This window comes from Scylla paramamosain, chromosome 8, assembly GCF_035594125.1.
Source record: "Scylla paramamosain isolate STU-SP2022 chromosome 8, ASM3559412v1, whole genome shotgun sequence".
Taxonomy (NCBI): domain Eukaryota; kingdom Metazoa; phylum Arthropoda; class Malacostraca; order Decapoda; family Portunidae; genus Scylla; species Scylla paramamosain.
In genome coordinates, this window is record NC_087158.1 from 14,213,300 (window position 1) to 14,227,139 (window position 13,840).

General features: G+C 36.9%; 2 protein-coding genes across 2 annotated transcripts in view; both read right to left on the reverse strand.

The window, feature by feature from the left end:
• LOC135102815 (carboxypeptidase E-like) overlaps positions 1 to 12,354 on the reverse strand; it is a 23,698-nt gene extending 11,344 nt beyond the window's left edge. Inside the window, 6 exon segments of the mRNA XM_064008352.1 lie at positions 27 to 182; positions 2,146 to 2,342; positions 3,232 to 3,415; positions 4,060 to 4,136; positions 11,739 to 11,767; positions 12,238 to 12,354. Of these exon segments, the coding sequence (XP_063864422.1) occupies positions 27 to 182; positions 2,146 to 2,342; positions 3,232 to 3,415; positions 4,060 to 4,136; positions 11,739 to 11,767; positions 12,238 to 12,245 (651 nt within the window). The 5' untranslated portion in view covers positions 12,246 to 12,354.
• LOC135102538 (protein krueppel-like) lies at positions 12,297 to 13,831 on the reverse strand. Its single transcript, XM_064007819.1, has 3 exons — positions 13,823 to 13,831; positions 13,274 to 13,327; positions 12,297 to 12,680 (listed from the first exon to the last, which is right to left on the reverse strand). Exons 1-3 carry the CDS (start codon positions 13,829 to 13,831, stop codon positions 12,297 to 12,299), a joined length of 447 nt encoding a protein of 148 aa, XP_063863889.1.
• Positions 13,832 to 13,840: the final 9 nt, after the last annotated feature.

Here is a 13,840-nt window from a genome sequence, read left to right on the forward strand (position 1 = left end):
TCCACTTAACACCACTAACAGCCCACCTGGTAATCTAAGTGGCTGAGCTGCTCCATGAGGTGGTTGTTGAAGCGGGAGTGTCGCGCCTCGTTGATGAACATGATGGTGTCCAGGTCTGGGAAGTCTCGATTCAGGTCCACACTGTTGTTGTTGGTGCGCCCCGCCAGGTAGTCAGTTGCGCCCTGATGAAAGGACACATGCGTTGAAGGTTCATATTTTGAAACACTTTTGCGCCGCACCTCCATTACTTTCGGAAGTCTCTAGTTAAAGGTAAGCAAGTTTTTAAGGATGTTCTTATGGTTCTAATAAAGCATTAAGATTTCAACCTTGTCAAAAGAAAAAAAAAAAAAAACACTCTTGAGAACCCGGCTAACCATCTCTGTGGCCATTGAAAATAGTCGTGGTGAGAGAACAGAGCATTTCTGATTACGGGCGTTGCAGTCTCGGGGTTGTGTTACGTTGCAGTCTCGGGGTTGTGTTACGTTGCAGTCTCGGGGTTGTGTTACGTTGCAGTCTCGGGGTTGTGTTACGTTGCAGTCTCGGGGTTGTGTTACGTTGCAGTCTCGGGGTTGTGTTACGTTGGTGTCTCGGGGTTGTGTTACGTTGCAGTCTATGTGCTTTATTGATACTAGCTTGGCATATTTCTTATACTCTACGATACGTTAACTCAGCCATCTTGTTTCTTTGCCTCTTACTGCAATCATAGTCAATCTGTGTGCATGGCGCACCCAGAGTGAATGTTTTTTTTTTTTTTCAGTGCCTGGAAATAGTGTGGTCCATGGAGAGGTACATGACATGGCAAATGTGTATAAGAGTGCACAGTACTGAAAGTTGTTTTAAGAAAGAAATTGTAAGCGTCACATAAGAAATAAATTTAAATTGAGTTTAAAGTATTATAAATATATGTATTATATTAAATAACACTCAGATGCAACTCGTACCTCACAGGTTTGAGAGTTGACATTTTGTTTTACTGTACAATTAGCACCAATAAAATAAATATTTAGGAGCGATTAGCATTTTACCATAGAGATCTAATACTTTTATCTTTATATGTTCTGTTTTAAAACTAGGGAAAAACGTCAAATATTCATATATATGATTCTTTTGTAGTTAATCGTCCTAGGCGTTAGGGTAAATAAAATTTTCAAAAGCTCCAGGAAGGGTGCATGAAGATACTGTTCCTAACTTTATAAATTTGTCACAATTCGAGGCTTATGTTATATATATATATATATATATATATATATATATATATATATATATATATATATATATATATATATATATATATATATATATATATATATATATATATATATATATATATATATATATATATATATATATATATATATATATATATATTTATTTATTTATTTATATATATATATATATATATATATATATATATATATATATATATATATATATATATATATATATATATATATATATATATATATATATATATATATATATATATATATATATATATATATATATATATATATATATATATTATATATATATATATATATATATATATATATATATATATATATATATATATATATATTTATTTATTTATTTATTTATATATATATATATATATATATATATATATATATATATATATATATATATATATATATATATATATATATATATATATATTTATTTATTTATTTATTTATTTATTTATTTATTTATTTATTTATTTTATGAAACCGTAAGTGAATCCAACAAATCTTCCGGGCAGTTTTCTCGACCTACACTGTACTCCTAGACTCACTTTTGTGTCTAAATTGAAGTGTTCAAAAACAAGAAATTCTAGTGTTTACCTATCATTCTAAATTTTATTCATGAAACAGAAACTGTTCTTTTATTTATTAACGCGAATCTATCCTGCTTATTTATCAAGCTGAGTGTATTCTGTTTATTCAGCTATTCTGCATACTTATCAAGCCATGTCTGATCTACTTGCTTATCAAGACGAGTCTATTTCGTTTCTTAATCAAAATTAATTTATTTTCTCTATTCATTAAAGAGAGTCTATTCTGTTAATTCATTAGTCCGTATCTACTTTGTTTATTCATCGAGTCGTGTTTATTCTGTTCCTATAGATCAGGTCAGGTCGCTTACCGTGTCCGTCGCCTTCTGCCAGCCGTCGGGGTTCATGGAGGGCAGCAGGTGGATGCGCGTGGTGGCGAGCAAGTTCCTGATGTCCTGGTCCCCGGAGCGCCAGCCCTCACACAGGTGGTGGGCCAGCTTGAGCAGCAGCTCGCGCCCCACCACCTCGTTGCCGTGCATGTTGGCCACGTACTTGAACTCAGGCTCCACTGAAAATCGAGGATAGATAAATCTATGGATAATGATAAGCGGGTATATTTTGGTAGATTTTTTTTTCTTTTTCTTTACTTCTGTTTTTATTCATTTGTTTTACTTCTTTATTTTGTTACTCTGTTTATTTACTTGTCTATTTATTTATCTATCTATTTATTCATTCATTCATTTATTACATGCATTTCATTTTATCATTTACAGTATATATATATATATATATATATATATATATATATATATATATATATATATATATTTATATATATATATATATATTTATATATATATATATATATATATATATATATATATATATATATATTCTTTTTATTTACAAGAGCTGCTGCCTGCAAGCCTGATGGGTTCTTGCTGCCTCCCTTATTTATTTATTTATTTATTTTTTTTTTTTTGAGGTTTTTGTCATTACTAAACTTTTTGACTTATCAATTTTTCTCCAGTTGGTATAATTTCAAAGTATAAATTCAAGGCACCACTGACAGCAAAACGAGTGCTGAGTATTCAAAATCTTCCAAGTGCCTTGTAGTTTTATTTTTTGCTCAGTAAAATCGTCTATTTAAGTGAACCATCTCTATATTAGACATTCGTGTTCCTAAGGTTAGGAGTCCTAAATATTTTGTTTTCTCTTCAAGACTATTTTTCAAATACCACAAAGATGACTAGTCGGGTTTTCTATTGTGTTTATCCCATTAATGATGTAGAGTCTATCCTAAATAATTATTGTAATCATGAAACCACCATTAAAACTCCAATAATTTCCACTAGAACCTGTTGAATGTAGTCAACATAAAACGCCGGAACATTTGAGGATACGGAAATAAAACAGAAACAAATAATGAAGGTTCTAATTCTCCTCTTTGTACTCACGCAGCTCATGATGGCCCGGGTTGTCGGAGAGTTCCAGTACCCAGAGAGGCACGTTCCTGACGGAGGGCTCGCTGAGGGCGTAGAGGCGCGTCACGTCAGGGCAACGACTCACCACCTGCCGCAGCACCGCTTCCACCTCTTGGTTGCTGTGGTGCTTCCACTGGAACTCCGGCGCGCTGGATTCCTAACGGTGCGACGCACACACGGATAATTTTGTTCGTCCTCAACACTACTATACACACTCTCTCTCTCTCTCTCTCTCTCTCTCTCTCTCTCTCTCTCTCTCTCTCTCTCTTTAAGGACAGTTTCAAATGACATAGACGCTTGTAATCATTGGAATATCATTAAATTTCCTCTGCGTTTTGAAATTTACGAAAAACAGGCAATCACATTGAGATTAGTAAATTAGTGAGACAACCATTAAAATATCTACATCCAAAAAAATCACAGGCAAAGCAGCACTGAATGTAGAGTTACTCAATAACTTTCGTCCATAAAATTTCCAGTCACTTGAGAATCGCAATATGAAGCAGGTGAAAAACCCACGCCCGTCACTCTGAAACACGTTATTATTGTCTCGAGTTCTTGGGCCTTTATTTATGTATTTATTTATTTATGATTTCTCTTTATACATCATCAGTTACCACTGAAAATTTGATTACCTGTACACACGTCCTATATACTGTACTGTTCTTTGCCTGCACTCTTTCTTATGACTTGGCAATTGTAAGTGTGTGAATGCCCAGTTCTTAAATGCGTTACCTCTGTATTAGCCGTGACACACACACACACACACACACACACACACACACACACACACACACTTACCGTCGGTACCACAGCGGCCCGAGTTGCCGCCACCGCCACCCACAGGACCAGACTCACGCCAGCCCACACCTTCATTCCTGGTCCGAGGGAAACAAAAGCAAATCTCATTACCAGAGTATTGAGTGAGCCTCTTCCCTCCCACTCCCAGTCTGTAAGGAACAATCACTCCTGAGAGTTTCTGAGTTGCTATTTCTAAATGACAAGGTTCTTCTGAGAATGGGTTGTTTATTAACGCCTTAGTATAGTCGTATTACAATTAGAAGATTTAAATATCAAGAATGAGTCCCCTTATCTTGAAAACAACAATAATCAGTTGATCCGTAAGGCTCTGAAAACCATAGCTGACGTTTTTTCGCTCATTTTATTTTACTTATTTATTAATTTTTATTTGACTTATTTTTTTCCAAGAAAATGCCTGAATGTTTACAAGAGGAACAACAAAATGTGTAAGAATGTATCATTGTATTATAGAGGTAATCGATCAGCAATGAAAACGAGATAACTTCTGGTTCTTGAAAAAGATGAAAATCTTGTTTGTTGCCTAGAAGATACTTGGGTGGGTACAAGAACATAGCAGTGTTTTTAAGGATGAACGATGTACCAAGGAAGCAGCATGCAATTAGTAATGGATGCAGGAAAAATCCACCATCTTGAAAAATGACTGGTCACGTTTTCATTCCTGATTGTTTCCCATTACTATTTACTGAGATAACAAATAAGAAAATCAATCAAGGACTAGTGACGACTCAGATAAGGATGACATTATTTTCTGCAATAACATGAAAACAAGTAAATCAAGACTAGTGACTTCGCTAAAGGTATTTCTCGCAATAACACAAACAAACAAATAACGAAAAAAAAATGTTGACTTCGCTAGTTATAACAAGATAGTCAGACATATGGTGGTCCAAAATCGATTTCTATTCACAGCACGAGCTCCAACCTGTGTTCTGTCAAGTTCAACAAATATAAAATTACACTTGAAAAGCTAATAAACATAATCTCCTTCAATATCTAACAGTCACCACATCACGGCCCACCGTCTGTTACCTGCTGCTACAATCGAAGAAATCTAGGAAGTTAATCCTCATTTCGCATGTTATTTCACTTCACACACCTGCTCTTCCTTTATACTTAAGAACTACCACCACTACTAACACTAATAACAACGTAGTAGTCAGACATATGAAAATTCAAAACAGATCAATATTCGCACCATCAGAAATCCTGTGCCCTCTCAAGCTCAACAGGTGCATAATACTACATAGTCAACAGATTAAGAAACACACACACGCTTCAGTACCAACAATACACAGATCACTATGTCACACACCAGTTTGTCATCCGTTGCCACATAAAATTCTACGGTCATTAATCCCTAATCTCATTTCACATAATTTCAGTCCCTATGTTGCTTTTCCTCTCTAGGTCAGGACTTGGCACCCTGAAAGCCTGGATGGAAAACACTATTGAACCAGAGAGGCTAACAAATGTCACTATGATCCAGCATCTTGCGTAGGCGTGGAGTAAGGCCACATAAACAAGCAATACTCTCTTTGCGCCACATGATCTCGTTTAAAAGGTGCATTAAATCAAAACTTTCGCCTTCGTATACTTGCAAGGCTTTAATATCCCTATAGTCCTTAACAACACTGTCATATATTACTAGCCAAATGTCCACCAGCTGCTCCGGAAACCTACCATACCAGATGGAAGGAACTCAAGACTCAACATCGAACTGGGAATCCAGACCACCACCGGCTACTAGTGCTACTCTTCGCCCTGCCTTTAGGTGCTCTCTAGTGGAAAACGCACAGCAAGAAGGGAAAGGAAAGGGAGTAGATAAGAGTGACTGTAGCAGCCTACCTCACAACCTCTGTTCCTCGGGATGACCAAAGGAGGACTGCTTATTGCTCAGCCTCGTCTGCACCTGCCTCCACTTGACATGCGCGTCACCATTCACCATCTCTTATTCACCATCACTACCACTACACTATCACGTAAATACTTTAACACCAGCATGCATGTTATATCTATTTACAGTTCTCACTCCATTCATAAACTAGTGCCTTTTTATTATACAATTTTATTGATCCGCAGAGCAGCCTGTCGCTATGACAACCCAGGGAGTGACGGTCAGCCTTACGTCAGACCCGTCACCTCCTTATCTGGTACTTGTCATTTGTCAACCCACCTGCCGGGTGAAAGTTTATGAAAACGCAGGGATGTTATCTTTTGGCTTGTTTATTGTCTATTCCATGGTTTTGAAGGATTCGGATCACATGTATAGACGTAATCGAAGGCTGTATGAAGTGATATATCTTTGGTCAATAAGGTTGCAACGTAGTGGTGGTGGTGGGGAAGGAGTTTGTGAATGGACGACGAGAGAGAGAGAGAGAGAGAGAGAGATAGAGAGAGAGAGAGAGAGAGAGAGAGAGAGAGAGAGAGAGAGAGAGAGAGAGAGAGAGAGAGATAGAGAGAGAGAGAGAGAGAGAGAGAGAGAGAGAGAGAGAGAGAGAGAGAGAGAGAGAGAGAGAGAGCAAAAGAGAGAGAGAGAGAGAGAGAGAGAGAGAGAGAGAGAGAGAGAGAGAGAGAGAGAGAGAGAGGAGAGAGAGAGAGAGCAAAAGAGAGAGAGAGAGAGAGAGAGAGGAGAGAGAGAGAGAGAGAGAGAGAGAGAGAGAGAGAGAGAGAGAGAGAGGAGAGAGAGAGAGAGAGAGAGAGAGAGAGAGCAAAGAGAGAGAGAGAGAGAGGAGAGAGAGAGAGAGAGAGAGAGAGAGAGAGAGAGAGAGAGAGAGAGAGAGAGAGCAGAGAGAGAGAGCAAGAGAACGAGAGAGAGAGAGAGAGAGAGAGAGAGAGAGAGAGAGAGAGAGAGAGAGAGAGAGAGAGGAGAGAGAGAGAAAGAGAGAGAGATACCAACATTTGTACACATATTCATATAAAAACAAACGCAAACTGACCCAAATTCAAAATATAGTGAAGATCAACCATAGAAATAATATAGACACTCATTAAAAGAGACATTTTCAATAGTAAAAAATAAATAAATAAATATATATATATATATATATATATATATATATATATATATATATATATATATATATATATATATATATATATATATATATATATATATATATATATATAATAGATCAACTTATGTACATTCTGAGGTATACTATTTTGTAACAATTAGTCGAAGAACTTAAAAGGACGGAAATAAAAGGAATGGCTACAGACTGAATGTGCTTCTAACTCTGGGTTGTGGACAATTCACAACGCGTCTGTTTATTTTGCGAAATTAGTTGACCACAAGGAAAATATAACAAAATAAATGGGTAAATGAAAAAAAATCTAAATAAGTAGATAAATAATGAAAGAAAGAAAGATAGATAAATAAATAAAGGAAAGGAAGGAAAAATAGCAAACAAGTAAATAAATAAATAAATAATTAAATAAAGCGTTTTACGGGAAGAGACGAAAATAAAGCTTATAGAGTTATCATATAATTTCTTTTTATAACTGTGAAAATGAAAATGGGGATTGCGATCGAATATAAGTGGAAAAATTTCCTCTTCTTGTGCAATTACGTATATATTTTTTCCTCGTGCTTCCGACGATAGTAGTAGTGGTGGTGGTAGAATTTGTACTTAAGTGTAGTAGTTAATTGTTGTAGCAGGAAAGTTGTGGTGGTGGTGGTGGTTGTTAGCATGGTTATTGTTGCTGTTGTTGTTGTTGTGTTGTTGTTGTTGTTGTTGTACTCCACTATAACTAAAACTAACTAGAAAAATATAGTTTGTCGATCATGCACGACTTTACAATCTTATCTCTTACTTTCTTTATATTCCTTTCTTTTTTTTTTTTTTACACCTTTGATAAAAGTACTGAAACCAAGCACTGAAGAAATAAGAAACACAACTTATAAATACACGTAACACTGCAATATCGCCTCATCACAACAGAGAAACTGATCTTCGTACATGGAAATCAACTGAATAAATAAAAGCGGTAACATCTGGACTTACCACAGCACACTTGAAAAAAACAAACACTCCCTCTCATTCTGAAACGCTTTGGGCCCATATTCAGAAACGCTCTGCTCCCTCACCACGACTATCTTCAAAAGCCACGGGAGGGTTTTCAGGAGTGTTTCTCCTGTCTCCTGTTTATATTATAGAAATCTTGTCAATCCATCACTAGAACCATAAAAATACCCTTAAAAACTGCGTAACTTCAAGTAGAGTCTTTTGAATGTAGTAGAGATGCGGCGCAGAAGTGCTTCAGAATTTTGGTCCTTCGTCTCTTTTGCAAGACTTTTTTTTTTTCAAATATCACACGGATGATCAATCAGGCTTCCATATTTTTTTTTTTTTTTTTTCACTGATGGTTCAGGGGGCCACATTCTCGAAGACATTCATAGCAATGCCTTCTTAGGATCTTACGAGCATCTTAGCTACACCGAACTAAGAAGACCACTTACGAAGCATTCTTAAATGGTTTCTTAGATCTGCAGCTCGTTCACTTCAACCAATTAGCGTGCGTGATACGAATTGGTTTAACGGGAAATATAAACAATTGCCTGGGCTGGGGCTGGACCACTCGAGCACACACTTTCAAGCATGGAGCCATCGAAAGCCAAACACGCTAGAAAACCCAACTTTTTCAGTGTTGAAATGTTTACGTTAGTGCAGGAGGTGAAGAGGAAAATTATATTACTGCAGCTGTGTGTCCATGTGGGGGTGTTCCAAGGGAGGTGGAGGAAGTTGGAAAAAATGTGATCTGCGATCGCAGGTTAAAACAAAGGCAGCAAAAAGCAAGAGAGAGTTCATGAAAACAGCGGTAGGTTGGATTAGGCTTGATTTGGGTTGGTAAGGTTATGATGGATTATGTTTGAAGCTGTGTCAAAATAAGTATGTATCTTGAACCTGATATTATGCTTGTCTTATAATCACAGGGATATTGATCATCGAAAAGAAACACTCATCTTTTGTACTTCTTACATTTTTTTTTTTTTTTTTATGTGGAAGAAAATGCCCAGACGGACAGAAATAATTTTTCTTTTTAAAGAACATAATGAAAAAAAAAGTTATATTTGTAACTGTCATTTTTTTTTTTTAATATGGGTAAGGTCATGTTTGGAATGATTGGGTTAATTATAATTAGCCTTGGTTAGTGTTGCTTACGTACACTGGGTCATGTGTGATGCTGATCTGATTGTTGAATATCAATGAGTGTAATTTCCAGAAATGTGATTTCAGTACCCTCCTAGCAAGTCAGTTAAGCACAAATGAATTACATAAAGTAAAAGACTACTCAGTGTGTTTGAGAACTAATTAATATTGGTAATAAAACCAATCTTGATCCTTACTTTCGGTTTCTATGACTGGATTTTATTTTCAGACAAGGTTATGTTCACATCACACGGTATCTGTTGTTGTCGTTGTTGTTGTTAAGAAAAAGAAACTGCTGTTCTTAGTGAGCTACGAAAGTCCTGACCCTGTCGTAGCTACGAATGTTCCATGGTTCTTAGCTGCGAACGATTTTGCTTTCGAAAATGACCAACTAGCGCTAAGATGTTCTTAGCCCAGTAAGATAATCATAGAAACGTTCGGGAATGCGGCCCCAGAATCCTTGTTACTAGGATCATGAAAACCAACAATAACTGCAGCCTGTCAAAAGCAATCGAGATAAGATGTTGAAGTGTTTGAGAATATGGGCCATTTATATTTACTAGTCATACGTTTAGTCAAGTACAAAAAAAACTAACATTTGTATTCGCCATAATACACTCTAATAAACACATCATACGGAAACAACGTAGCATAACATCTGCAGTATATCAAAGTTTGAGTAATATTTCCGTGTAGAGTCGACGAGGCAACAAAAAACGCGCATCTTGTTTACACCGTGCACTGGGAAATACTGAAACTGGAGTGTTTGGCCAAGCAGTGAGTCACGTGGTGTACTGCTTGCGTGTGTTGTGTTCTATCCTCCGTCGATGCACGTGTCGGCATATATGAATGGAATAGTAGGTGGATAGATTGACTGACTGGTTGGTTGTGGTGTATTAAATTTTTTTTTTTTTTATTTATCTTTGTGTTCCCAACCTATATTCTTACTGTTCTTCCCCCTTTATTCATACATATATTCTTCTATTCTTCTTTTATTATCCTCTTATCTTTCCCATTTTTTTTTTATTATTCTCCCATTTCTTTGTATTTTTCTCTTACTGGCTTCCTATTTTCCCTATTATTCCCTTATTCTATTATATTCATATCCTTCTATCATCCTTCCATTACCCTCCTGTTACGTCCTATTCTTTCCCTATCATATCCAAATTATCTTCTTCCTATTCTCCTAAATACTCCTCTCTTCATATTTTTCTCCTATTCTCCCTCCTATATTCCCGTATGCATCCTCCGACATATGGCAGTTCTTTACAAAACTATGCATCTCTCACAAAACAAACTCCATCGTAATGTATTCAAAAAGAGTAGAACTGAATACACTTCAGTACCTCTGTTCCCGCGCAGTAAGTCAACCCAAAACTTTCAACAACCCTGCACTGGTGTTGGCTGCGGCCGTGTTATAGCAGGGTGCGTACATTCGTAAATTACCGGTAACTCAGTTCATGTTTGTGTGTCACGTGTGATGAGTCTGACTTCCCACACCTACGTCTTGTAGAAGTGGCCGGAGTATCGATAACTCGGCTCAGGTAAAAGTTATGCAGTGTCCTCTCAATCAAAGTTGTTAGGCGTATAAGAATTTTTTGTACAAATATCTAATCTCTCGTAAGCTTCATTTATACATATTAGCTTAGCGAAAATGTCACCACTGTCAAAATTGCTAGAGGAACAATAACCTCTCTCGGAAAAAATGTTGGCCGTGTATGAAATTAATGGTTTAATATATAATCTTTCGTAACAAATTTAAATGACTTTCGTAAGTCTTAACTTTACAAAATGTAGAAAAAAAAATAATAATAAAAAAAATGGCGAGGAAAACGATGATTCCATTCAATTAATGAAGTTTTATGCCATACGAAATTCTTGCATAAATATCTAATGCCTTAACAAGATTCATTCACCATCGCAGGTACTAATTTTCAAGCATCACATGATTTATATATTCTAATATGATACATTTACCTTAAAACTCAAGAAGATATATTCGTTTCAAAAGAATCTTAAGAGTAGATATTAAACCTTATCAATACAAGCTAATAAAAAAAAAAGTATCTTTTCAAATAATTTCAGTTGTTAAATATAATCTAACACTCTCCATGTTATGTCAGCTTATAAGATAAAGTCAACGGGCGATAGCTGCATGTCGTAGTTGCTTCCTAATATACTGACTACCATTCTGTCGTAATTGAGATTCAAGAAACAAAGGCCTTTTTGGAGCTGTGTGCAGTCACCTTGCTACCCATGAGATTCCTCAGTTTGAATACCCCCCCCAGAACATAAGCATTCTCCCACTAGGCCTTCACTCTCCCTCGCCTTCCTCACAGAACACCCTCACTGGGTATAATTCGGTCATGTGGGGAGTGAGTGGTTTAAACTGTGTATAAAGTCAAAATTTCTCATCGCACACACACACACACACACACACACACACACAAGTGAAGATCCAGTACCATGTTGAGTCCAGTTCATTAACACACGCTGAACCCGGCTTACCTTGTCCTCCCGTATCATCGCCTCCGTGCCTGCAACACACATAAGTTGTTAAGGTACCCACCCACACCACTAACGTGTTTCATACCCTGCTATACTTATGTTGACAATCTCTATCGATTACATGTGCCTGTTAGCTCTATCATAAATTCGAAGAATGTCTATCCATTATTATATTGCCTTTCAGTTTATTATGAAACTTTTAAACTTATTATGGGATCTTTAAACTCATATAGGGCCTTTAAACTTATTATTGGATCTTTAAACAAATTATGGGATCTTTTAACTTATCACTTATTTTGAGACCTTTAAACTTAAATGAGACTTTTAAACTTAGTATGACACCTTCAAATTTATGGTGTAACCTTTAAACTTATTATGAGACCTTTAAACTTATCGCAGGAACTTTAAGCATCACGTAACCTTACTTATAAGCTACCAACATAACTTCATACAATAATAACCTGACGAATAATCTAATCTCAAATCTCAAACCTCTTACATCTCCATCCTCCCCGTTGCTCTCGCATTTCAGCATATATCTCCTCGCCTCTACGCCGCTCAGATGGCTAGGGGAGGCTGTGGAGGCGTGCGACGCATGTGTCTCAGCCTCACGTGGGACTTGAGGTGGTCCTTACGGGTGGAACGGTAGGGGCAGTGCTCACACGCAAAGGGCTTCTCCCCGGTGTGGGTTCTGATGTGGGCCTTGAGTTTCTCCTTCTGCGCGGCGGAATACGGGCAGTAAGGACACGTGTATGGCTTCTCGCCCGTGTGGATGCGTAGGTGCGTCTTCAGGTTAGCGTTATGGAAGGCTCTGAAGGGGCAGTGAGGACACGCGAAGGGCTTCTCCCGCGTGTGTGTGGCGATGTGGATTTCCATGAGACTGCGGGACGTGGTGGTGTAGCTGCAGCAGGGGCACCGAGAGGCAGCCTCGAGGCCTCTCACCTGCGGGTTAAGAAAAACAAGTTCTTGGTTATAAAGTTCCATCTTGGGGTATATAAAGCAAGAAGTCAACAACTCTCCCAGTCATGCCTTCAGTAATCAATTAGTTCAGTTTTCTCTTGCCCATTCAACCAGTCAGTTTTTATTATTATTATTATTATTATTATTATTATTATTATTATTATTATTATTATTATTATTATTATTATTTTATTTACTTTTTTTTCAAAGGCGGGAGAAGTATCGCACTCAGACAATTATTGTCGTCTTATAACTTGGCTTGAATATCTAACCCATCACACCATCGTAGCGTTAAAATTAGGCTCTTTTTTTCCTTTTTTTTTTACCACTAATGGCTGGAAAGTTAATTTATTTTTTTATCATACTAAAGAATATGCAAACTCAACACAACTATAAGGTACTGCAGTACTCGCAGTCCTTTGTATTGCTTTGAGCACTACAATCAAATATTTCGTTTCTCTTTTCTTCTCCAGTATTGTCAGATTTGCCTTACCCATTCCCTCTTCATTTGATAATTGTATTTTAGAGAGAGAGAGAGAGAGAGTGGAAGGGTTGATACTTCACACACCTCACACGACCACTAAGATCATCATGCCCTCACCCGCAGTGCCCTTCACTGTCTCTTGATGCTAAGAGAAGCACAGTATTACATAAGGGTTGACATAAGGCATAGTACATCATGATATTCATATCTCAGAAGACCAACTTGATTTATTGGTCAGGGAATTCTCAATGACTTTCCTTTTCATAAACTAGAGGAGTAACTGTATGACATTTGTAGCTTTATATTCTTTATGTCAAAACTGCTTGTGCCCTATGCTATTATTCACTTACTGATTTATTACTGTTACACCTGTTTCCCACCAACAGGAGATGACAAGAGAGATATGTAGAGGAAATAAAAATGATTAAGAGCAGGATAATTATTAGGACCACAGCACGACCCTACCGATATCAACTCATGCTAAATGACTGCTAGTGTTAGTTAAGGCACTTGTGTGAAAGCTACTTTGTATGTGTCTGTGTGTAAGTAATGGGACACAGAGGAAAGAAGCTGCTAATAAATTCAGGCAAGTCAGAAATAAGTTCAAAGAAAAAGAACACACTATGAAGGCAGGTCATACCAATGGCATTTAATAACC

Coding starts and splice junctions, on each gene's coding strand:
- LOC135102538 (XM_064007819.1), bottom strand. Junction 12,681..13,273: donor GCATGATGATCTTAGTGGTC/GTGTGAGGTGTG, acceptor CTTAACCCGCAG/GTGAGAGGCCTCGAGGCTGC.